The sequence below is a fragment of the Talpa europaea genome, assembly GCF_964194135.1.
Source record: "Talpa europaea genome assembly, chromosome: 14".
NCBI lineage: Eukaryota > Metazoa > Chordata > Mammalia > Eulipotyphla > Talpidae > Talpa > Talpa europaea.
In genome coordinates, this window is record NC_140082.1 from 75,448,884 (window position 1) to 75,475,882 (window position 26,999).

General features: G+C 36.0%; 1 protein-coding gene across 3 annotated transcripts in view; it reads left to right on the top strand.

The window, feature by feature from the left end:
- Positions 1-26,999, top strand: part of WAC (WW domain containing adaptor with coiled-coil) — a gene marked incomplete at both ends in the record, with an annotated part of 77,792 nt that overhangs the window by 40,331 nt on the left and 10,462 nt on the right. For 2 of the 3 annotated variants that reach the window (XM_084253816.1, XM_084253817.1), the window contains 4 exons: positions 2,756-2,862; positions 10,614-10,729; positions 11,183-11,295; positions 15,584-15,892. In XM_084253816.1, the coding sequence (XP_084109942.1) occupies positions 2,756-2,862; positions 10,614-10,729; positions 11,183-11,295; positions 15,584-15,892 (645 nt within the window). The remainder of the gene's footprint in view (positions 1-2,755; positions 2,863-10,613; positions 10,730-11,182; positions 11,296-15,583; positions 15,893-26,999) is intronic. The other variant, XM_084253818.1, reaches the window with a different exon arrangement.

Below are 26,999 nucleotides of genomic sequence, written 5' to 3' on the forward strand. Positions count from 1 at the left end.
TTTTGTAGATAATAAGCAAGGAACATCTTACTCAAGATGGATGCAAATAAGTGTCAGATAGGGCATGTAATTCAGGCTTCTTGATAGATTACTTGGGTTCATTTTAGTCAGTGAGATTGGTCTTTACTCCATTATTGCTGACATTTATGTTCATTTCCATGGACTTCTCAATTCATGGTATATAAATGTGTTATTCTGGTAGGCCATGCAGATGTTAAAAAAAATTCTTTTGTTAAAACCTATTATGAGTTTTCTATCTGAAAAATAAAGATTTCTGCAAAGATCTTGGTAAGATTTTCTTTAAAACCTGAAAGTATGTGTTATAGGAATATAGGTTCCCACTTCTTCAAATGTATGTTACTGTGTCCTCCACAAAGCACCAGTGAATCTTCCACCACAATTCATTGCACCCCCTCCATTTTCTGCTCACACCCCCCCTCTTGGAGCCTCAGTTCAGCAGTCAAGAGTCCAGTGGTGGTTTGGTTTTTTTTTTTTTTTTTTCTGTTCCTGTTTTGTTTCTTTATATTTAGACATCCAGTATTTGTTTTTCTCCTAACTACATTTAGTTTAATCCTCACCAGTTTCATCTGTTTGTCCCAAATGGCAAGATTCCATCTTTTTTTTGTTTCCTCTTTATACTGAGTCGAATTCCATTGTGTGTATTTACCACATCTTTGTTTTCTGTCCTTGGGCACTTAGGAAGTTACTGTAAGTTGGCTGTTTTATCCCACTCTGTAGGATATCTTTTCCTCTTAATGAATTTCTTTCACTGTGCAGGAGCTTTTTAGTTTGACATAGGCCAATTTGTTGTTTGTTTAGCTTTCATTAGCCTTGCTGATGAAGTTGAGTCATTGAAGACATCACTGAAGTCATGGTTGTAGAGTGTTTTCCCTATGTATTCTTGTATGTGTTACGGTTTCAGGTCTTATATCTAAGTCTGTATTCCATTTTGTTTTGGGTTTTTTTTTTTTTTTTTGGTTTGTTTTTTGTTTTCTGTATTCCATTTTGAATTGATTTTTGTAAATGATGTAAGATAGTGGTTTTGTTTCATCTTTTTGCATATGACTGCCCAACACCATTTGTTGAAGAGAGTTTCCTTTTTCTCCATTGCTTGCTTTTACCTCATTTGTCATAAATCAGCTTTCTCTTATCAGTGTAAGTTTATGAAATAGTTAAATTTTTGACTCATTTCTCCTCTACCGACTCTGGTTATGACCCCTAATCCTTGAACCACTGGACCATTTAAGTTCCTCACACTTTCAGTGTTTGTTCATCATAGTGTGATCTCTACACCATTGTCAGCTCAGTTTAAAAAAAAAGAGTTGGGGGAAAAAAAGATACTTGTCGCTGAAAAGTAACTTGTGAAATGAAATTTAAATGCTAAGAATTAGCCCAAAAATAGAGGACTGGATCAAGATGTGGTATATATACACAGTGGAATATTATTCAGCAATCAAAAAAGATAAACTCATGCCGTTCGCAGCAACGTGGATCGAGCTAAAAGGAATTACGCTCAGTGAAATAAGCCAGAAGGAAAAAGAAAAATATCGGATGGTTTCACTTATAACAGGACTCTAGGGAAACCAAATAAGACATCAGTGTTTAAAAAAAAAACAAAAACTACAAAACACAGCAAAGCAAAAGCAGACAATTATAAATCAGAGACATACTGCAGGAGAGGAAGAGGGAGAGGGATCAGAGGGAGGCAGGGAGGAGCACAGGGGACTGTGGTGATGGGGCACGGGTGCGTTGGGGAAGGAAATTTCTATGGGGACTCAGTCTGGAGGGGTGGGGGGAAGCAAATATTGTTTTAAAAAATAAATTTAAAAAAATACTAAGAATTAGACTTGTGGTAAAACTTTTTGTATTACTAATAAAAGTGGTTTTGCAACTATGGATTTTTTTTTTAAAGATTTATTTATTTATGCATACCAGAACTGGTGTACAGGCCAGAACTGTGGGGGTGAGAGGATTCACCAGAGGCAGAGTGGGCAACAGAACAGGCAGATTAAGTGAAATACACTGCTGAGGGGAGCAGTGGGAGAAACAGGAGAGGTCTGCTGCGCCATGTGGGTAGCTCCCTGGCCTGGGATGTGGACAGCTTAACTCCTTGCGCCACCAGGGAGGCCCACAACTATGGAGTTTTATACCTTGACTTTACTTAAAACAGTAAAAGCGATCATCTCTGATGACCCCTGAGATGTGTAGGTTATTCATGAGTTACTTCAGCAATTTCAAGGCGGAGTTAATTGTTATTAGGAGACTTAATGCCATCATCATCTTGAAGGGAGTACCTTTGCTGAGACTTTTGACAACTTGATAACTTTTCATTGAAAATATTGACCAAAAACTTAAAAAGCAAGTTGTGGGGATTATTTAAGGAATTGAAAATCAATGGGTAAAAATAGGGTAATTGTGATGTACAGCTCTTAACAGAGTTTTTGTGCCGTTTTCTATGTTGTCTTTTCCTAATAAAATTTTTATTATAAAACTGCCAGAAATAATGGAGATGACGTTTTGCCCATAAGATTGTTCCATAGGATATCAGCCGTGTAGTATATAGTGTGTTTTAAGACACATCTGTTAGGCTCACAAATACTTTATGTGAGTGAACATGTATTTATTCCTGATGCTTATATAAATCATAATAAAAAATGATGATTGGGGGATATATAATGGTCTGTGTTATGAGAGAAACACATAAAATGTAAAAGACAACTTATTTGTAATTCACTTTGCTTGTTTTATTTTTAAGGGACCAGTTACTCTCCACAAGAAAATTCACACAACCACAGTGCTCTTCATAGTTCAAATTCACATTCTTCTAATCCAAGCAATAATCCAAGCAAAACTTCAGATGCAGTAAGTATATAAACATACCTAATTTTGGTTTTGGTGTTTGTTTGGGGTGAGGGGCAGTTGAATATATTACAAAGAAGAGACATCATTGTAAAATCTAATGAATTTTTAAAGTTGATACTTTCTTAATGTATTTGAACTAATGAGCTTAAACCTTGTTGATAGTAGTGAGGTGGTCAGAAGACGGCATCTTGGCATTTTATCAGCATTCCTGTATAGAGCAAAAAAAATTTTTTTTAAGATTTATTTATGCATACAAGAGCTGGGGTACTGGCCAGAGATGTGGGGAGTGAGAAGATTCATCAGAGACAGAGTGGGGAACAAACAGGCAGATTGACCGAAGTACACTGCTGAGAGGAGCAGCGGGCAAGTCAGGAGAGGTCTGCTGCGCCATGTGGGTTGCTCCCTGGCCGGCCAGGGGATCGAACTCGTGCTACGGTGGCTGCAGACAGTTTCATAGTGCTGTGACTTACCCTTGTGTCACCAAGGAGGCCCTATAGAGCAAAATTTTACTGCTACAGCATCTGAGATACACAGAACTTCAGATTTTGAGACTAGTTAAAGTAGTTTAACTTGAATTCATTCTCTGTTCATCATATGCATTTTTATAGCATTTACTTGTTGAGCATCTGATGTGATTCTCTATTAGATACTAGTGATATAAAAGTCCCTATGCTTCAAGGGCATGAAATTCAATAAGGGATTTTACATATTTCTAAAAAGATGTCATTATTAATCAACAAATTCAGATTTTTTTTAAGTCAAGGTTGAATTTCCAATACATTCAGCAAAAACACAATAAAGTTTCAGTTTGCCACATATATGCTGAGTTGTAAATTTAATATTAAAGGAACTTAGTTCAATCTTAAAGGAACTTTTGGACATGATTAGAAACAAAAAAGTAAACAGAACAGTGCATGTTAAAGTTGCTTTGTGAGCACTTTCGGGGGGACTGCTAAATTGGGTGTGGATGATATGAAAGTACAAGCAATGCTGCTTAACAGATTACATATAACTGTGCTAGTTGAAGAGGTTTATGTGTAGCATGCAAAGGAACTCCACTTAAAATGCATAGATGTGAGAAATAGCCTGGCATGCTTGGAGAACTACAAGGATTTTTTTATAGTGTGGAAGCATGGTAAGAACTAAGATTACAGCAAATAAGTAGGGGCCAGATCATAAAGAGTTAATGTATCTTGTTTAAGGAATCTTGAGTTTTATGTCAAGACCTTGGGAGGTGACTGGAGAATATACAGCATGTCTTTGAAAAATGTTACTAGGATTGTTTTTCCCCCTCATCTATAGTATAATAGACATCAGTATTTGAGGAACTCCTTTCATTACATGTAGGTTTTTTTTTGTTGTTGTTGTTGTTTTAAGATTTTATTTTATTTATTTATACAAGCACTGGGTGCAGTCAGAAGTGTGGGAGGGCGAGAGAATTCACCAGAGGCAGAGCGGAGAGCAGAGCAGAGCAGAGCAGGCAGACTGACTGACAAAGTACACTGCTGAGGGGAGCAGCGGGCGGCAGGAGAGGTCTGCGCGCCATGTGGGACCCTCGCCTGGTGGCCGGGGATCAAACCGGCGTTGCAGAAGCTGCAGGCAGCATCACAACCCAGCGCTCAACCACTGCGCCACCAGGGAGGCCCTCATTACATGTAGTTTTGCTTAAATCCGTTTCGAAGAACCCATCGACAATGCTAAGTGAGACCTTTAACTGTAATCAAGGAAGTAACAGCATATTTGAAATTCAAAAAAAAATGATTAGATATTGGTGTGGAAAACAGGTTACAGGGAGAATGTATACCTTAGAAGGCTGTAGAAGTGTAGTTGAATCCCGTAGATTTTTGTCTTGATGTTTGGGTGATGTCATTGGTATTGAAAGACCCTTAGGGTTTATTATTTCTTCTCCCTTGTTAAAACAGTGTGGATAGTTCATTTCCATAGAAAATTGAGACAGTAATGATATTTTCATAAAAGCAAATTTAGAATAGTTTCATATTAGTCTGGGTCTACTTAGGAAAATAGAGTTCATGGTAGTTATTTTTTTATAACAGAAAATGACACAGGCAATAATAAATTAGATATTACAGATATTGAGGACTAAAAAGGATCAGTGAGGTAACATATATTTAGCATATATTTAGCAGTCACCCCATTGGGCTGAAGGAGAATGAAAAGGAAGAGGTAGGAGTTACCGGAACCTAAGAACTGAGAGGATGAGCCCTGCAAGAACTGGTGTTAGTACTTTGAAGTGGTTTGTCGAAGCTAGTTCTGGTTTGGGGGAGATAACAGTTAGAAACTGGAACCAACTGTGACTTGACTACTAGACTTCTTTCTTCTGCCTCTCGGACTGTCCTCTAGTGCTTTTTTAAATTTTATTTACTTATTTTTGCGTAGAAGAGCTTGGGTGTATGCCAGAGGTATGGAGAGGTGAGAGGATTCACCAGAGATTGGGGAGGGTAGGAGCATAACAGGCAGAATTACTGAAATACACTGCTGAGGGGAATAGCAGGCAAGATAGGAGAGGTCTGTTGTGCCATATGTGGCTTAGCTCCCTGGTAGGGGGGTGTCAAACTAAGGCTGCCTTGGTGGGCCATTATGGTGACAGTGCTTGGGCCATTATGGTGACAGTGCTCCTAGGCCTCCAAGGAGGCCCCCTAATGCTTACTATTGGCATAAACTAACAAAGCCAATTGGCTAAATACAGCGTAATTTGCATTGTCCCTCTCCTAGCACCATAGAACTGAGTAGAGAAGTGTTTCTATTGAGGCTGACAACAGCTTGATAAATCTTAACAGGTGTTATCAAACTATTGTGCTGAGTCATTGTCAATAAGACAAATAATTAGGATTTTAGAATGAATCTATTGTGTAAAGTGGGTCCATTAATTTACAAAGTAGCACTAAACTTCTATATCACTGACAGTTTATTGCCATTTGTTTGCTTTTAGGATAGTGGAAGCCCATGTGGACATTGTTTTGGTTAAAAAAAAAATTTTCTTATTCAAGGAGAACAAAATTATTTGCATTTTCAAGAAGTGGATTAACATAGTGAAATCAGAAAGAATGAGTAACAGGCGTCAGATAAGACCCAAATTAAAAAGGGGGTGATGGCTAGGGGATTTCATTATGTGAGTGGAAATGGAAAGATCATTACTATAATGGAAATACATGTTAGGTATTTTCATAGTCATGATTCCCCTTTGGGTAGATTTCAACTATAGCTGTGTAATTAACCTTGGAGCAGTGGTCTCTTTCATTATACCCATTGGGCATGGCACTTGTCATTTCCAGACTGTAAATTCAAACCTTACCCCAAAAGTTGACATTTAAATATTTCTGAAGTTTTATTGCAAACTGACTTTTTCTTTGCCTTAAAGTCACTTCTAAAGCAAGTTTTTGAGGAGCAAGTAAAGCATAAAATTAATCTTCATATAATATATTCATAATGAAAAACTAAGGAAACAAGTGAATATCAGTTAACGCATTGACATACTATTTTAATTCAGGTTAAAATATGGAATAGTTTTAAAGATATGTTATTTTCCCTCTTTGGGGTTTTTAAGTTTTAAACCTGTCTTTGAAAATCGTGAACAGTATTATTTACAGTTCTATCTACAGAGTTTCTAATGTTGCAAGTCAAAATGAAAATTTCTTACTTTATTATGTATTATACTATTATACTATTTCATGTAATTCCCTGCTAACTTCTTTGATAAACATTCGTTGTAATGTTTCATTACACAGTGCTTCGTCCATGTAAGTATTTAGGAAAAGCTTGTTGAATGCCTCATCCTTCCTAATCTAAATCTTTATAGGATGTAGACTGTGTAGACTGCTATACATTAGTTATCCATAGTTCTCAATTTCTCCATTTAGAGGGGAAAAAGTATTCCTCTTTAAGGACATAATTTGAATCTTCCTTCACCAAATTTGATTAGTTGGAAAACAGTTTAGATTCAATCCTAGATGACTTTGCATTCATATCAAAATGCTTCTTGTCAATATCAACTAAATACCTTATGCATATTTGGAACTGTTTTGTTTGAGGCTCATGACCTGTTCTGTGTTAACTGCTTTCACCTGAAGATACTCTACTTAAAAAAGAAATTTACCAGAATACTTAGGAAATTCTTTGTTACAGTAAATGCTGTCTTTGATGTTATTTAATAAACTATCCTTTATTGACAACTCATAAGTTAATTCTAAAATTAACTGTTGCATTTCATAGCTTAGCTTGGATGAGTGGGAACTTGAATGAGAGAGGAGAGACTTTTTAAGAAAGGGAGCTACTACAATTCAGTAACTCCCAGTGCTGTTCTTTCAGAGCAGTCATTTTCATTTGTTTTGTTCTCAAGATCCATCTACATTCATGAAAATGGAGTTTTTTGTTTATGACTATTAATATTCACCATACAAAAAATAGGGACTGATAAATTGAAAAACACGTAACTCATTTAAAAATCAGTTGTAAACCCCTTTACATGTCAACTTAGTAAATTTTTATGAAAAATAACTTTCTAAAAGTCATTGAACATTTTTTTTTTTTAAAGACTGATTTATTCATACAAAAGCCTGGGGTACAGGTCAGAGGTGTGGGGGGTGAGAGGATTCACCAGAGACAGAGTGGGGAACAGAACAGGCAGACTGACTGAAATACACTGCTGAGGGGAGCAGTGGACGATGTGGGTTGCTCCCTGGCTGGCTGGAGATCGAATTCATATTGCAGTGGCTGCAGACAACTTCATAGGTTGCGTCTTAACAGCCCTTGCACCACCAGGGAGGCTCCTGAACATCTTTTTAATGCTTGACTGAGTAGAAGATGACACTTTGAATTTGGTATCTGCTCTGCATTTAGTCACCGTACCAAGTGACCTATACAATCTCTAGGCAGACCCTACTGTGTTCTTGTGGTAGAGTGCAAAAGAAAACCAGAAAGTTGTCTGAGTATTATTATGAAAATAGTTAGATCTTGTGAAATGATATTGAGGTGTTCCTGGACAACGTTTGGTGAACTGCTGCCTTAGAGCATTTATTAGCAACCACATCAAGCCTAATTTAGAAAACTTTAAATGTTTTCCAGGCCCTTTGTTCAGTTCTTTTCTTTAAATACTCTTATCGTTAAATACTTTTTAAAACCAAGAGATTTAATAAGGCTCTAATATATAACATAGTGATGATTGTTGATTACACTGTATTATGTAATTGAAATTTACTAAGAAAGTAGAATTTAAATGTTCTTGGTCTGCCTCCATGAAAAAGTGAGGTAGTAGATCTGGTAATTAGCTACAGCAGATGGGTATAATTCTATCACAATGTATGTGCATAGAAAATAACAGTGTACACTTTGTTTTAATTGTATTTTTATTGAGGTGTAACGGTTTATACCACTGTATATAATTTAGAAGTACTTCTTCAACTGTATCTTACCATACCCACACCCAGCCACCAAAACACCCATAATTTTGTCCACCATAATCCATTAGACCTCCTCCCCTCTTTAATTCCCACGCTTCTTCTCTGGTATCCTCAATACCACAGTCTGGATTCTAGGCTGTGTTTTGATTTAGTTTTGTATGTTTCTTAGTGAAAAATGATGTACACTTGAAATATCTTAGTTGTATTTGTCAGTTACACTTCAGTAAAACGGGTGGCAGGGGCAAGAGACAGGTTGTACAGGGGACACATTGGTTGGGTGTGCCAGAAGTGTTATTAAATACACTGTTTAGTTGAGCTGAATATTTCTTTTTAAGCAAGACTTTTGGTAAAAGGAAGAAGCAGTGTATTGATAAATATTTTGATGCAAAGCAGCTTATCTCCTCCAGGACAGATAATACCAGCTGTTCACAAGTCATCACTTTAGAAACGTATAGTTCTAGACCACTCTGATCTACTCTGTTGTCTTCTGTCCACCTACCTCCAGTCTCCACCTCTTCATACCAAACCAGTAATCCCGTATAAGTACTTGCAAAGTAAACCAAATCTTCCGGAAACATTTGTAGAACAACTCAGTTTGCCTATTAATTTGGGTTTAGTGGGTAGTGGAGAACTTTTAAAATTTGACCTTCTGTTACTGGGTACCTGCAACTTGGTGCAGCCTACTGTAGTAAGCTAGGAAGATTGAGAATTAACTCTCCACTGGTTGTAGAGGTTTGACAGCATATGACTAATTTCTGATACTGTCATTATTTTGAAACATAAACATGAGAACATATATGGACAAACCGGCAATATTTGTTCAGCTGCCCTCACAATTATTATGTCACTTCCAGATTTGGTGTTGATTTAGTGGAAATACGGATTTTAATGTTTTCTTCTACCACTGATTAGTTTTGTCACCTGAGGACTGCCTGTGAGTTCTCAGCTTGTTCCATACTTGGTAAAATTAAAACAGGCGGGGCATAAGAGTTCCATTCCATAGACATGATGAACCCAGAAGGATAGCCTGCCAAAATGTAGCATGAACTCCTTTGAAAAAATAGTAAAGAAATTTATCGAGAAGTATACTTAAGATTCTACCAGATTTCTTGTGGCCCATGTGGGCATGTAAAACTTTACTTTCTGAAATCAGTTCAATGAAAACTAGGCCATTCTGACTTTCCTAATTTCTTTCCTTTTTTTTTTTTTTTTAAGATTTATTTTTTATTTATTTATACAAGCATTGGGTACAGTCAGAAGCGCGGGAGGGTGAGAGAATTCACCAGAGCCAGAGCAGGGAGCAGAGCAGGCAGAAGGACCGAAGCACACTGATGAGGGGAGCAGCGGGCTGCGGGAGAGGTCTGCGCGCCATGTGGGACCCTCCTACAGTGGCCGGGGAGCAGCCGGGGATCGAACCGGTGCTGCAGAGGCTGCGGGCAGCTTTGCAACCCAGCGCTCAACCACTGCGCCACTGGGGAGGCCCCTGACTTTCCTAATTTCATTATAATTTTATAGTGCCTATAAAATACCTACAAGGCACTCTACCTGAAAACTTTTGAAAGACCAGTTTTAATTCCTGGAAAATGAGTGATGCCCCTGATCTTAAATATTACAATGTGAAACAAAATTCTGTTTAATACTTGGCCATCTCAAGGACTTTGAAGGTAAAACAGATTCTCAGGTATTTTTTTGTTTTTGTTTTTGTTTTTTTGTGGGACCCTCGCTGGCAGCCAGGGAATGAACCGGTGCTGCAGAGGCTGCGGGCAGCCCCGCAGCCCAGCGTTCAACCTTTGCGCCACCAGGGGAGGCCCCAGATTCTCAGCTTTTAAATAGCTTTGTCTTTGTAAAAACTTTTTGTGCTTTTTTCCACCAACTAGCAGTAAATACATGCAGGATGTTCTCTGTTATACTATATGTGATTATTTTAGTGCCCTAAAGAGTTTAGAGCTGATGCGTTCTCATGTCCTCAAACCAGTTAGTTGAGAGTAAGTTCCCTGCTCCTCCCCATGTGACTGCATTTCAGCTATTAAAGTTACGATAATGAGAGCTTTAATCATGCTCTTATATAAAGTCGTTGTTAATTTCATTTTTTTCTTCCTGTGCCTAATAAACTACTGTTTATTAATCTGTTTAATTTGACATTTTATAGGGTTATTTCATTGTTATCTTTGAAGGTCTCCTAAAATACGCTATGCAGATATTTTACATCCTTGATTAGGGCACCTTTGATAACATATAAGTCTTTTCCCATATGTATACTTTGACATTCCTGGTATTTCATATCAAGTGATTAAATAGTATTAACATTTTCTAATTATTAAAAATGTTTTTAAGCCTTATGATTCTGCAGATGACTGGTCTGAGCATATTAGCTCTTCTGGGAAAAAATACTACTACAACTGTCGAACAGAAGTTTCACAATGGGAAAAACCAAAAGAATGGCTTGAAAGGTAGTTAAACATTCTGTATATTCTTTATTCCTTATAGTGATACTCATCACTCTGTTTTTTAATTGCGGTGGTTGGCCCATTTTCTGTGTTTTTCATAATTTCTCCTTAAAAAAAAAAAAAACTTGGACAAATGAACTGTTGTCTATAAGGGCCTTGTGAAAAATTAGTATATCTACATTTGTGCATCTTCTTTATAACACAGTCTTTATAATTCTTACAGGGAAATATGTTCCCTTTATATATGTAAACTATATTTTCAGAATGCACAATTTTGTTTGTGGAGTTAATAGCATAAAAATATCTCATCTCCCACACCAGCTAATAATATTAATGACTGTGTATACTTATTTTCTATATGCCATTCTGTTAAGTGTTTGGCCAAAAGTATTATATGTAGATTTACTGTACTTGATGTAACTTTTACGATTTTTTGAAATTTTTTCTTATTTTTAGAGAACAGAGACAAAAAGAAGCAAACAAGATGGCAGTTAATAGCTTCCCAAAAGACAGAGATTACAGAAGAGAGGTGATGCAAGCAACAGCCACTAGTGGATTTGCCAGTGGAAGTAAGTATTAATTTTTTTCTCTGAAACAGTATAATATTTGATTCGTCCTGTAATTTATATACTTTACATGGTTATAGCCATTTATATGTAAACTAAAGTAAATAGAAAACTAAAGGTTTATTTTAATATTGACTGTCCCCTATTCTGTCATTTTGTTTCTGAAAAGTGATGTATTGCACATGTATTCATCCCTTCCTATAATAGGTGTAGTGCAGATGAGTTGGTTAAAAAAAAAAAAAAATCACACTTTTGGGTTGATTAAAAACACACACACACACACACACCCATCCCCAATTCTGTCCTATTAAACTGAATGTTCAAATCCCTTAGAAAACGCACTGGGTTTCAATCTAACAATTGAATGATAGCCACACACACAATAATGTCCAAGTATTTATTGGTGTTTTGTGTTACCAGTGAGAAGCTTGTTATCCTCATATTTAGAGATTAACTTCACTGCAATCTGTATAACATATCCATACTGAATTACTGGAAAACTTACGCCTTTATATTCTAAGGTGGTCTTCATCTATAATTCAGACTGTAAGCATACCTTTATGTTGTTTTAAGGCCAGATTTTGTCCAGGTGGGACAATATGGGTAATATACACTTGTTTGTTAAATTAAAATTGAACTTGAAACTATTACTAAAGGTATTGTGTTCCCAGTGGGTTCCCATGCTTGGAATAAAATTTGAATGCCATATAAAGTTCTTAGGCTCTTTATCAGATTTTGAAATTTTGAGAAGAATTCTAGATGTGTTTTTGGGAATTCTTAGACTTAAGTGTTTGAAACGTTCTAAAACGCAAAACAGACAAGTAGGGGATGTATTTAGTCTCAGCAAAGGATGTTAATTGTTTTGATGGGGGCAATTTAAGATGGAAAAAATAGTGTTGTCATTTCTGTAAGACTCAAATGTTTAAGATAATTTTCCTTGGAACATTTAATTTTTTATATCAGAAAAATTGTATTCCGTTCTTAGAAAATAAAAAGTTCTGAAGTTAAATTATGAATGTTGTGTTTTGGGACAAAGGACTTGGGTTACAGTACCATTTCACTAATAAAAATAAAATAAAGGGCTAAATAGGTAGCACTCTGTGAGCCTTTGCAGCAACTTGGGGAGTGGGAGTTGGGCTTGGGAAAGAGTGGCATATGTTGTAAAAGTGAGCGTGTGTTCTCGTTTCCAAGCTAGGCTTCTCCACTTAGTGAATGAGGGTTCCCAGAGAGGATAAAAGATCAGATTACCTCATACATCTGCTTTATTCTTTCCAAAGTAGCCTTCCTCATGGTAGAGTAAATGAATTGGAGTAGTAGCGATTTGATAAAAAAAGTTGACAGAAGTGAAACTGTTCCTTTTTAAGGAAATAATTACTTTATATTTTTTAGTGATTTATCTGTGCGCAGCCTTTCCTTTGCAAAATGAAAGATTTTTTTGTTCTGGATTTCAAAAGTAAGGCATATATGTTATTGACAAATCACAGGGAAAAGTTTTTGCTGTTAGGGCACAGGAACATTTGAGGACATGAAATTTTTCTATCTCCATATAAATGTACAAAAATCACACGTGTATGTATTTTACACCCAAAATGGGATTATAACTTTTCAAACTTTTCTTCTGTTCAGTAATATTAGAAATAATATGTTCCATGTTAGCTTATAATTCTACATTTGTTATCTTGACTGCTTGGTATTCCATTTTTTGGTATGCCCTCATTTATAAATAATCCAATTTATCCATGAGTGCTTGAGTGGGTACCACTCTTTTCCTACCGTAAACAATGTTATGAATATTATCTTTGCCCATTTAGCTAATTACTTAGATATACATATGATGGCTCACAGTACAGACGTTGTGTACTGAATGTCATATATCACTCTGTTTTGAATTTTAAGTAACATTTGGAAAAGGACCTTGGCTATATTGCCTTTGTAAAATTGGTCACCGAGCTATACTTCGTGTGGTAGTAATAAAGTCATTAAGCCATTTAAGTGCTTAATTTTGTTTATCCGGAAAGATGTTTGTAGAGTTTTCCCTTATTTACAGTATGTTGGTGTTCATGCCTGGTAAGATTTAAAGCTTTGGAGAGAGAGAGAGAGAGAGAGAGAGAGAGAGAGAGAGAGAGAGAGAGAGAGAGAGAGAGAGTGTGTGTGTGTGTGTGTGTGTGTGTCTTGCACACGCAAGAGAGGGGGAGGGAGGGAGAGACACCTATGCAAGTGGGGGTTGCGGGGGGCAGGCATGGAAGACTGGGAAGATACATGACAAGAAATAAAGGTAGAAAGATTGATTTTAGAGCATGTTTGGTTTTTTTGCAATAATAAAAACATGTAGCAAATAATGTTATCCACACCTAACATCAAAGATTTGTTTGAGTACAATTTCTAATTTGATATTGTTGGTATTAGTTTTGTTTGGTCATTTTTGATCTGCTTCAGAGTGTGATTGCTCTATGATTAGAGAAACCATAATTTGGATTTTCTCAACAATAAAAAAATAATATAGGGTTAGGTTTTTGTTGTGGGATGCTGTCCTGCCTTGTAGAATGTAGACCACCATGCCTTGCCTCTACATACCAGATGTCAGTTACACACCTTCCCTCTCCCCAGTTGTGACAAACCAAAAATGACTACAGATAATTTGCTAAATGTTTATGTTGCGGCGGAGGGGTGCAGCAGAATCAAAACTTACATGGTTTGTCTAGAGTTATGAGTGATTGCAGCTGTAAGTTTCTCAGTTGCTATCATGCTGCTATAGTTTATTTTGGTTTTTTGTCAATTTTTTTTTTTTTAAGGTAAAAACGTCATCTTTAATTTTCATCCAGATATGCTTACTTGGTATATTTTGACTAGTGAAAAGGAGCTGAAAGGAATTTTCTTGGTCAAGGAGATAAAGATTCTAGATAACCAGGTGACAGGGATTGGGGGAAATTGAGCATGGTGTTTTTATTAGCTATATCCCTAAAGATTTCTATTATAGTAATTTTTTTTCCGGGAAGAAACTCTTAAAAACTTGCTTTATGTGCACACAAATTGATCGTTTCCTGATTAGTATCAATAGACATTTGTATTCTCTTGATAGCTCAGTCTATTTTTCTCATGTGTAATTTATGGCACTGAATTTCATTTATTAAGTTATTAAGTCAAAATGCCTTGTGTTTGATATTAAAAACTGTGGTAGTACCTAGTACCCTTTGTTTGGTGCAACATGAAGCAGCTTGAAACTGCCTTGCAGTTTAAGCATCCTTTTTGGTGCTTTCTTGGTCTCTATGCTCAGGAGAACCATGAATTTGGAGGGGGAAAAAAAAGCTTTCAACAGAGGACAGCCTTTGCTAACATTACCCTCACACATTGGGTGCTTGAACCTTAAGATGTTTCCTACTTAGTGGTTGCATTAATTTTTTAGTTACTTGTTAGAGTGTTGTAATTGAGGTTAGAAATAAGATGAATATTAAGTTGGTGGTATTGTTGAAGTTTTCCTTCCTTTGTAGTCTTGTAGAAGTATATTGAATATAGTGATTTTAGTAATGCTGAGTTTAAAATACTTATGTGGCTTTAAATTGGAAGATCTGTTTTTAATGTAACTTAATAGCAAGTACATTTTTCTGACTATGCTGTGATGTAGGATTTCTATTTTCAGATAGTATTATCTATAACTTGATTTTATGGAGAACTCTTGTTACCATTATTTAAAATACCAGTTGATTTGCTTATCAGATGCACAGTTCATCATAATTCATCCATCCTAAAAGGAGGTCATTTTAAGCCCTGGTACAAACTATTTTTAGAGCCCACTAATTAGCTACTTGAGTATTCAGGAAAAAATCAGGCTGATCACTCTTAAATTCCTTTGCAGTTGAACCACTGTGGAAAGATAATTCAGTCATACTAGAACTTATGGTCCATATTTTAAGAGAATGAGCCATTTACTTTTTCTACTCTTAAAATATTTTTAATCTTTTTATTTAAAATGTTATAACTCCATATAGTGATTTTTTTTAATGTTTTGTTTGAACTATGGTGTGTTTCTAAAAATTACCCCCCAAACAAGTAGCTCACTTTGAAATCTGAATATAGATTAATATTTATAGTTGAGCTGAAACTCCTCTCCATTATTTGTATATTCTAGTAGCAAAACTGCAGACACTAACTAACTGGGCTTGCAGTTTCATAAAAAAATATAAGTACAGTATGTTGCTAAATTAGCTGGTGTTAAAGACAGGATTCTAACTTAATCTTTTTTCTTCCCCCTTCCGTCATTCCAACATCTCTTTTTTCGAACTGTGAACTAAAGTGGAAGACAAGCATTCCAGTGATGCCAGTAGTTTGCTCCCACAGAATATTTTGTCTCAAACAAGCAGACACAATGACAGAGACTACAGACTGCCAAGAGCAGAGACTCACAGTAGTTCTACGCCAGTACAGCACCCCATCAAACCAGTGGTTCATCCAACTGCTACCCCAGGCACTGTTCCTTCTAGTCCATTTACGCTACAGTCTGATCACCAGCCAAAGAAATCTTTTGATGCTAATGGAGCATCTACTTTATCAAAACTGCCTACACCCACATCTTCTGTCCCTGCACAGAAAACAGAAAGAAAAGGTATGCCATTATTACTAGATGCTGCACGTTGAACTATAGTGTCTGAGTTTTTTTTTTTATTATTATATTACATTATTTCCTGTAGCTTAAATAAGAATTATAAATTCTTTTAAAAGACTTTTAGAATGTTACTGCAGAGTTGGCCATATTTTGCTCTTTCTTTAATTTTTAATTATGAAACCTCAGAACTGTTTTTTGGCTTTGACAATTTGAAGTCAAGTGCTTAATATATAGCAAATTTAAATGGTTTGGATTAACATATCAGGGTCAAGTGACTATCCCTTTATATCTGTACCATCTTTGGTTTTGTGATTATTGTCTTGATGGTTTAGTTTAGAAATTGTCTCAGTTTTCTATTAATTAAAATTTAAACATGAAGGGACATTTTTAAACTTGTCATTTTACGTAACATGCAATTTTTTTTTTTTTTAAGTGTAGAAGAACTGGGGTGCATAGGCTAGAGGTGTTGCGGGGTTGGAGGTGAGGAGTGAGAGGATTCACCAGAGAGTGGGGAGCAGAACAGGCGGATCTACTGAAATACACGGCTGAGGGGAGCAGTGGGTGAGACAGGAGAGGTCTGCTGAGCCATGTGGTTTTTTTTAGTTCCCTGGCCTGGGATCTAACTTCGCCTCTGTGGGGGTGATAGCTCTGAGAGGTAACCTCTAGGCCACCAGGTAGACCTATGACTTTTGCTCCCAACTTTTGGTGTTAACTTGTCAATTAGAAAACTGACTTGTGGGCCACAAGATAAGCAATTTCAAAGTCTTGAATTAGAACTTAAGTCTGAGGAGTAGAAATTAAACTTTGCAACCCAAATTGTATTTAATCAACTCAGTGTTGACAACTATGTTACCTGTTCAAGAGGGTTAGAAAAAAATTAAAACAAATAATTGGGAGATGACACGATGTAGGCAGAGGGATGAAATAAACATTTTACCATAGACTACTCAGTCCCAAATATATACTTCATAAGAAACTAAAATTAAAAAGTAATAAGTAAACAAATTGTCATGGGTAGACTGACTTGTTAATCTTCAGCTTTAAGTGTTCAGGAATTTATAAATGCCCTGTGGGTTTAGGAGATGCTACAAGGGCCTGATGAACCTTTTAAACTTTTGTTCTATTGTCATTCATTATTTCACATTGATTTAATTTGTTGACAAAGGGTTCATATAATTGGATTTCTTTTGCTTCTAGTTTTTTCTCTTATTATTCTTTTGCTTCTAGTTTTTTCTCATGTTATTTGAATTTCCTTTGTAGCATTTTACATCTTGCTAAGCCAGTACTTTTTTTTTTTTTTTTTTAAAGATTTATTTATTTATTTATACATACAAGCACTGGGTACAATCAGAAGCGCGGGAGGGTGAGAGAATTCACCAGAGCGGGGAGCAGAGCAGGCAGAAGGCCCGAAGTACACTGCTGAGGGGAGCAGCGGGCGGCAGGAGAGGTCTGCGCGCCATGTGGAACCCTCCTCCAGTGGCCGGGGAGCAGCCAGGGATCGAACCAGCACTGCAGGGGCTGCGGGCAGCTTTGCAACCCAGCGCTCAACTGCTGCGCCACCGGGGAGGCCCAAAAGCCACATACTTTTATCATGTAGTACATAATACATTAAACAAGTTGTTCTAAGGATTGTCAAATTCCTAGATGTTTTATGTAGAAATCATTTGCCTGATGCAGAGGTAAATGTACGAAGAAAATTTTCAAGAGGTGAAATCTGAATTAATGCAGTACTTGTTAATACCATAGTACTTTCTAAAAGATGTACTCTCTAAAGGATTTTCAGTTCATCATAGACAACTTTATTTGAAAATGCTATCAGTTAAAAATCCTATGGCTCTTTAAAAAGTCTTTATCTTCTTTTATCTTTCATTCATTTAACACTTCTTAGTTCTTCCTTTTTGAAATTTTTTCCTTTTTTGGCTTCCGGGATGCCACTAATCTCCAGTATCCTAGTTCTTTTCTTGCCCCTTAAATATCATTTTTGTTTAGCCTTTAAACTAGTAATGCTTTATACTAATGTTTTAGTCTTTTTTTCTTATTTTATTCTTTATCCTTTTTTTTTTCCTTTGTGATTACTTTGTCTGCACAGTTGATGCCCAGATCTTTATTTCTAACTCACACGTCTACTTAATTTCTATAAGCACTGCGCCGCCCCAGTGGTGCAGCGGTTGAGTGCTGGGTTGCATGGCTGCCCGCAGCCTTTGCAGCGCTGGTTCGATCCCCGGCCACCAGGCGAGGGTCCCACATGGCGCGCAGACCTCTCCTGCCGCCCACTGCTCCCCTCAGCAGTGTGTTTCATCAGTCTGCCTTTTCTGCTCCCCACTCTGGCTCTGGTGGGTCCTCTCGCCCTCCCGTGCTTCTGACTGTGCCCAGTGCTTGTATAAATAAAATAGAATAAATCTTTAAAAAAAAAATTTCTATAAGCACTTAGTACTTGGCTATATTTCCTCAGAAAGCAGTATGTCCCAGTTCTTTTCCTGCAATTTATTTCTCAGTAATTGACAACACCATCCCCCCAACTTTTCCTTGTTCTTAGTGATCTTACACACCTACCCTTAATCACCCTTTTACAAATCTTGCATTCTCCTCTATGTTATTTGTGTATATTATTTTTCTTCTTATTGTCACTGCCGTTATTGAAACTTGGATCATCTCCTGTGAAATAAATTCTGATTATTGCTCTGCTTTTATCTACCTAGTCGATTCACTTAATACTGTCTTCATAAAATTTAGATCATATTGTGTCGCTTCCTTGCTTAAGTAAAACCTCTAATGGTTTTCCATTATCCAAAGGATAAAAGATCATACATGTTAGATTACATCAGTTTAGTAAGATTATAGTAGGAATTTTAACATTCTGGTTGCAATTTGTCTTACTGACTTGATCGCCAACGTTGCACTCTTGCATTCCCTGTAACGCATTTGTTGCAAACTTAAAATTCCTAGAGCACTTTATGTTCTTTCAGGTTTTTTTCTCTGTCCCTTTAGTGTTAAACTCAGTATTCTTTAATAGTAAGGCAACTCTCCAAATCTGGTTTATGCTTCAAGAAGTATTCTTGACAAACTTAACAGAATTAAAAATTAACTGTACCAAGTTTTGTTCAGAGTTTTGTACTAAGTTTTATTCTATATTAGTTTATTCCTTAAAACAACATTTTAAGGCAAGATATTGTCCCTCATAATTGGAAAGGCAGCTTTTTCAAAATCTTTGTTCTATCTGTAAAGCCATGTGTGATTATTAATTTCGATTTTACTATCTCAAAATTCCTAACAAGTCATTGGTGATCAAATTTAAACAATGTTTGCTAATGACAAGTCTTATGTAAAAATTTTATTTGTAGTAATTTTTAACTGAAAGAAACATAGTTACTGTGGAATTGCTTAATAGTTTGAATCTTTTCAGATTGTTTTATAGTTAGTCTAACTCTGTGTTCTTTAATTTGAATGACATTTTTCTCTTCGGAGACATTTATGTTATTTAAATTGAACTTCTATTGACTCTTCCCATCAACATACTGATTTCCTTGTTTGAATTTTCCTTAACAAATTATATTAAGAGGTTGATGCTTAGGGTTCGTAGTGTGATTGAGCTATATCTAAGGATGTCATCAACAGTATGCTGTTGTATTACAGATACAGATAGAAAAGCTCAGGATCTTTGTCTTTTGTAACCACTGCTCTATCCCTAATGCTTGGCAGATAATAGGCTGTCAGTAAGTATTTGTTGTGGATGGGTAAATAACTGAAAAAATGGTAATGAATGTCTTGATGGTTGGGGAAGTACCTATACTTGTCATGGTTTTAAAAATGTATTTGGAGAAAAAGAAGAATGTTATATGTGTTGTACATCTAATTAAAGGATACCAGCAATAGATTTAATCTGTTTAATACCAATGTGTCTTTTGAGAAAAGGAACCTAAGATGAACTCAAAGAGTTCTGTGTTTGCTTGAGGTACAGTGTGGAGAAAAGGTGAAACTCTCCTGGGTTTTGTAGAGAACATTTCTGGTGTTCGGGCAAAGCAAGAGGATCAAGTGCCCCTTTAGGATAATATTTGAGTATCTATTGGCAAGAATACTTGCCAATTGGACAACTATATAACAAAGTTACAGAGTGAAACTCTTACTGTGCTAAAAATCTAAATTGGTTTTCTTACTTGGCCGCCTCAGTGACCATTCTAACTGACTAATAACTCTGCCATCCCTTTCAGATTTGTAAAATGACAAAATAGATGTGGGTCCTTGTTTTTTTGCTTTTGCCAATCAGAGTTTTTAGCCTTTAATCAACAGATTTCTTAGTAATTTAGACTTATGATTTGATAGCCTAAAGTCAGGGTTTTTTTTTTAAGATTTATTTATTTATGCATACAAGAGGTGGGGTGCAGGCCAGAGATGTGGGGGGTGAGAGGATTCAACAGATACAAAGTGGGAAGAGAACAGGCAGACCGACTGAAATACACTGCTGTATTTCAGCGGACGAGACGAGATGTCTGCTTCGCCATGTGGGTTGCTCCCTGGCTGGCTGGGGATCGAACTCATGCTGCTGAGGCTGCGGATTGCTTCATAGTGTGGTGCTTTAACCCCTTGCACCACCAGGGAGGCCCCTAAGTCAGTTTTAAAACTAAAAGTAGCCACAAAGAGCACACCTTCCTATTCAGTGACTTCAAGCGGCTCTCAGAAGATTAGCATGTCTAATATGCACATAGTACTCTTGCTGGTTCGGTAGTCTTAGATGATTTTTTTTTTTAGAAGATTCAAAAAAGTTTAAAACTAAATTTCAGTCCACTTAATAAAGATGGTATTTTGAACTGTGAGTTGGGGAAATAACTAGATGAAGGAATATTAGGAAAATATTTGAATTTATAATTTGAAGGGTGGGAAAGGCCTTTTTTTACCAAAATTCAAAGCACATGTACCTTTTAGAAAGTTGATTAATTTGACTACATAAGACATTTAAAATTTCTGTGAGAGAGGTACAATAAATAAAGGTTGACAGACAAATACCAAATCATATAAAGCAATATGAAAGACAGTCCTTAGAAAAAATGAGCAAGGGATATGAACATGCAGTTAGAGAAGGGAATTTAAAATCACCAGCTTTGTCTTATTGCAGTTAAAAACATTAACTCAAAATAGATCAAAGACATATTTTAAAAGCTGTAATTACAAGACTCAAAGAAAATAGGAAAGTTTTCATAACACTGGATTTGGTAGTGATTTCTTGAATGTAAGACTAAAAGCAGAGGCAACAAAATAAAAAATAGATAAATTGGAATTCATCAATGAAAAACTTGTGCATCTGCGGATACTTAAGACAGTGAAAAGACAACCCACAGAATGGGAGGAAGTATTTGTAAATCATATCTGATAAGGAATTAGCATCCAAAATATATAGAAGTTCTAGCTCAACAAAATGCAACAGTCCAGGACAGAAAAGCACAAAGGACTTGAACAGACATTTTTCTGAAGATTTTCTAACAGTGAATTAGCACATGAAGAGATGTTCAGCATTATTAGTCCTCATGGAAAGCAAATCAAACCCAAAATGAAATACCAGCTTAACATCCCCTGGGATTTCTATTATAGAAACAACAGCAATGGAAAATAACAGGTGGATATAGAGAAATTGGAGCCCTTTTAACATTGCTGGGAGAAGTGTAAAATCATTCAGCTCCTGTGTAGCATACTTAAGCAGTTCCCTAAAAAACTTAAACAAAATGAACCATAGAACCTACCAGTCTAGATAAATAACCAAAAGAACAGAAAGCCAGAGAATCAGACACGCTGTTCATAGCAGCATTATCATAATGGCCAAAAGGTGGAAACAATCCAAGTGTCCCATCAACAGATGAAGGATAAACAGAACATGATACATATCTTCATGCAGTGCTACTTATCCTTAAAAAGAAATGAACTTCTGATAAATCTGCAACATGAATCAATCTTGAAAACCTTATTGCTAAGTGAAATAAGCCAGACACAAAATGACAAATAATTGTCTGATTCTACTTACAAGGGGTAGCTAGAATGGGCAGATTCCGAGAGACAGAAAAGAATAGTGGTTATTAGGGAATGGAGGGATGGAGAACTGCTATTTAATTGGGTGTAAAGTTTCAGTTTGGAAAGGTATAAGACTGCTGGAGATGGTGACAGTGGTAGTCGTGTAACAGTGAATGTACTTAATCCCAATAAATTGTATGCTTATAAATGGTTAATTTTTTATCAGTCTAAAACTGAAGAGAAAGATTATCATTACATATTAGAAATTAAGATTGAAATGAGATTTTAGTGACATTGTAAAAGTTGAATATGGGGAAACAGTTGGTGGATGTGAATTAGTGCTATTATTGTAGAGGTTGCTTTAGTAAAATCTGTTGAAAGTCTTAAAATATTCTATTTATACTAATAAATATTTTCTTGATTAAAAAAAGCAATTTGCAAAAATATATCTTTGTAGTAACACCGTATTTGTGTATGTATGTTTGTAAATGCATAGAAAAAGTTCTGGACAGTTAACATAATTTTAAATATTCATGAAAAGTTACAGATTCTATACCAGGTGTTGTCACCTAGGTACATTATTTTTTTCTGCTACAGTGTATACTTTATATTTCTCCATGTTGTACTCTCTCTCCCTTATAATATCCCAACTACAAAATAGAACAAGCAGTTAGCCCTTGTTGCAGTGGTAAGTTGAGCTTTGCTCACATGGACTGCTTAGTGTTGTCACAGGATCATCATAGCAAATTATACAACTACTTCTACAAAGCGCAGTATCTTATATTTATTGTAGATCAGAAAGGAGTTATTTGGCATATCAGAAAAATGTAGCTTAGAAATAAGTTCTGACTTTGGTTTATGTTTCCTTGCATGTTTTGACAGGGTAGCTATAATTAGAAAAGAGAAGTGATAGTACTTTAAACCTTAGAAAGTTAAATTAGTAACATTTCTATGTGAAGTCTAGTCTTTGGTAGGTTACTCCCCCTGCTGGTAAAATTTGGAAATACAAATGAATAAGCAAGCATAAAGGGAGAGAAAAAGATTTTATCAAAACACACATATATAATTTCAATTAAAACCAAAGGGTTATGTACTTATTGTGATTACTTAGAGTGGAAGAGGAATAGAAATTATAGAAGTATCATATGGAAAAGTCACCTAGTTCCTTAAGTTTAAAATAGTGTAGGAAGGGATTCCTCAATATCCTTATTATAAAAAATCAAAATGCTAGAGCCAAAAGTAAATAACCACTCAGTTGCCAGAGACTGATTTTGAAAAGCCTCTTGAACTTGGGAAAGTTGGCATTTAAGGAATGAGACAAGAAGCTACTAATCTTTTTTTTTTTAATTCTTTTTAATTAATGTAACACTGATTTACAACACTGTATGATTTGGAGGTAATGGGTTTTCCCCTCCTTCTGTGTATGCCACCACACCACACCTAATATCAGAGCACTCATTGCCCTTCATTGAGGCTGATAATCTTGAAAAGCAGACCTGTTGAAATGCCTTTGTAACTCAAAACAACATTTATTCTCTAAAAATTAATTTCTTGCCATCAGCTATTTTCAAAGATCCACATTTTTTATTTGACAAATTTGTATAGACATGTTAAATTAGCTTCACATCCTCACAGATAAACATTCCGGATTAAAAGATTTCAGATAAATAAAAATGTTAATTAAAATATCTGTAAAAACACCCTCAGTAATTGTTTACTTGTTCTAAATAGTAGTTTTGTTGTCTTTGGTGTAATACACAGTTGTATTTTATGAAGTTACTTAAAATAATTGCGGATGAAATACATTTGTCTCTAAGACTATATAGTGTTACTCTGCTTTATGAAAATAATATAAAGCACGGTGTTCATTATCTGCTTTGTTAATTATGGAGATTGTATCTAGAGGCTGAGGATGAGAGCACATGTGCATTTATCTGGGCCTATATTTTGTGGAGACATCACTCAACAAATACATGTTGATACTGTCTTGATGCCAAGTCCTTTATTGGCACCAAGGTATAAATACCACAGAGTTTCTCTCCTGAGGGAGTTCATATTCTGATAGGAAGAAGAAAACCAAGTCATACTCTAGAAAATGTTGGGTAATATTGATAGAACTGTATTAGGGTACTCTAAACCCAGAGGTGGGCATCCACTCTTTTTTTTTTTTTTTTTTTTTTAAATAAAATGGTGTTCCATGGTGGAACACCTTTCAGGATAGCTTTTTATATTAATTAATAAACTCAATGAGTTATTGTCAATTAGGCATGTAGCTGACTTTACAGCATTATTATTATAATAGCTAGGACATCCCCACTGATAAGAGGATTGGATTAAGAATATGTGCTTTATTCACACAACAAAGTAGTATTCTGCCACAAGGAAAGAAAGAATGTTGCCAAGTTACAACAAAATGGAAGGTGTTCAAGGGAATTACATGTAGCAAAGCAAATCAGAATGATAAAGACAAATATGAGAGGGATGTTTATATAGTGGTAATTAGATAAAGCAAAATGCTTTTTACCAAAAAAAATAAAGGCTCTGAGGTTAAGGAGGGGGGAGGGAGAAAGGGCCAAAGGGGTATAATGGGGAAAGAATTGTTCCTCCAGGTAAAATTACGTCAAATGTTTAGTTTGTATAGGAGAAAAAATTTTGACATGTTACATATTTTGGAAGTGTTGATGAATGAAATGACTTGAAAATGGTTTAAAAACACTATGCTACCTGGAAATTTTGTTTTCTGTTTTTCAAATTGAAAAGGAACTTCGGCAATTCTCTAATCTTATTTTTTCATAACTGGCAAGGATGCCAGAATTAGCCACAAGTTCTGCATACACTTGGTCATCTTCCAAGTACTGGAGGATGGTAAGCATTCTGTTGAGAACTAATATCCAAAATCAAGCCTTTTAATCGATTCTGACCTTTTTTAGAGAGGGCACTGAACTCAAGGGTTTCTTAAGTAGTATCAGCTGGTTGTTACTCTATAATCATGTCACAAAAGGAAATTATCCTGAGAGTTAAAAAAAAACCACTTATAGTTAGAAGTTACAGATGCTTAGTTTTTTCTAATTTTATTTATGATAATATATATCATTTTCCTATTTTGAGGTGTTTTCCTTCCACTGAAGGACAACATCTGGAGAATTTTCAAGTCTGTTAATTTTTCAAATCTGTGGATAGATTTAGTAGCACCAAAACAAATTTGAAAATACCTCACACAGGAGAAGCTTTTACCTCACAGTAAAAGCAACATAAAAAGAGTAAAGATTATTTCAGGGATATAAGTGCTTAAAGTTCACACAGGAAGTAAAAATACAGAACTTGTTTCATTCCATACAATCATGATTAATCATTTCACATCTTTTGTTGTTCATTTTTCTACTGTGTAGTTTCTTTTTTGCTTAATAGAAGTTTCTTAAAATACTTTGTGCTTTGGTTATTGATACTTTCTTTGGTTATTGATACTTTCTTTCTATTGATACTTTGGATGTGATTTATTTATTTATTTGTTTATTTTTTACAAATTTCTGCATTCTGATGTCAAAAACATCTTGCTGTTTTCCTCTGCTGCTTCTAAAGGTAGACATACATGTTTAATCTACCTTTAATTGGTTTTGGTTTAAATTTTAAGTTTCAAAACACAATTTAAGTTGTGTTTTCTTTTTTTACCCTAAGAATTTTGTGCTTAATACAGGTTCATGCCTCTTTCAAGTAAGTTAAAAATCAGCTGGACATGTGCCACCAAAAATGCTATTGAGATTTTTTTTTTTTTTTTAAGATTTTATTTATTTATGTATACAAGCACTGGGTACAGTCAGAAGCGTGGGAGGGTGAGAGAATTCACCAGAATCAGAGCGGGGAACAGAACAGGCAGAAGGACCGAAGGACACTGCTGAGGGGAGCAGTGGCTGTGGCAGGAGAGGTCTGTTGCACCATGTGGGACACTCGTCGGTGGCCAGGGATCCAACTGGCGCTGCAGAGGCTGCGGGCAGCTTCGCAGCCCAGTGCTCAACCGCTGTGCCACCAGGGGAGGCCCTGCTATGGAGATTTTATGATGGAAGTTTTATTGGGTTTATATTTGTAATGACGACTTTCTAATAATTTTTCGTGTATATTTTACACAATTTTCCTCTCTAAAAAAAGATGGTAGGGTTTTATGGGTGTCTTTTGTCAGTCTGTGTGTTTTTTTGGTGATGGTGGTAGTTTTGCTATTAATGACACAAATAGGGATAGCCCACTGCCTGGTACATTTATTTATTTATTTATTTATTTATTAAAGATTTATTTATGCACACAAGAACTGGGGTACAGGCCAGAGGTGTGGGGGTTGAGAAGATTCACCAGAGACAGAGTGGAGTGTAGAACAGGCAGACTGACTGAAATACACTGCTGAGGGGAGCAGCAGGTGAGACAGGAGAGGTCTGCTGCACGTGCCCTGTGGGTCGCTCCCTGCGATAGCTTGATAGCAGTCTTTTTTTTTTTTTTTTTTAAAGAGGCATGTATTTTTATTTATTTATTTGTTTGTTTGTTTGTACATGCACTGGGTACAGTCAGAAGCGCGGGAGGGTGAGAGAATTCACCAGAACCAGAGCAGGGAGCAGAGCAGGCAGAAGGAGCGAAGTACACTGCTGAGGGGAGCAGCGGGTGGCAGGAGAGGTCTGCGCACCTTGATAGCAGTCTTTAACCCCTGTGCCACCAGGGAGTCCCTGCCTTATACATTTAATTTTAAAAGGGAAGTACGTAATTCTCTTCACCATGGCTTTATCCTGATTTGTATGAAGGCCATTGTCATATTGAGGTAGGTTGTAATTGTACTCATAAACATTTTCCATTTTACTTTATCAGACATTCAAGTTAAGCATTGGAGAACTATGTTGCCCCTATATCCTAAAGGAAGCTTGTTAGAAGGTGTAGTTAGTATACATACTGGTTTGAAATAACACTCTAATTTATAGCAAAGTACTTGCAGAAACAGACTAGGTTTTATAACTCTAACAAGTTTCATAGTTTGTCTTGTTCGGTTTTCTTACCTATGAAATTGGGATACAAAAATGTCTCTTCCGGGCATCCCCGGTGGCGCAGCGGTTGAGCGCTGGGTTGCGAAGCTGCC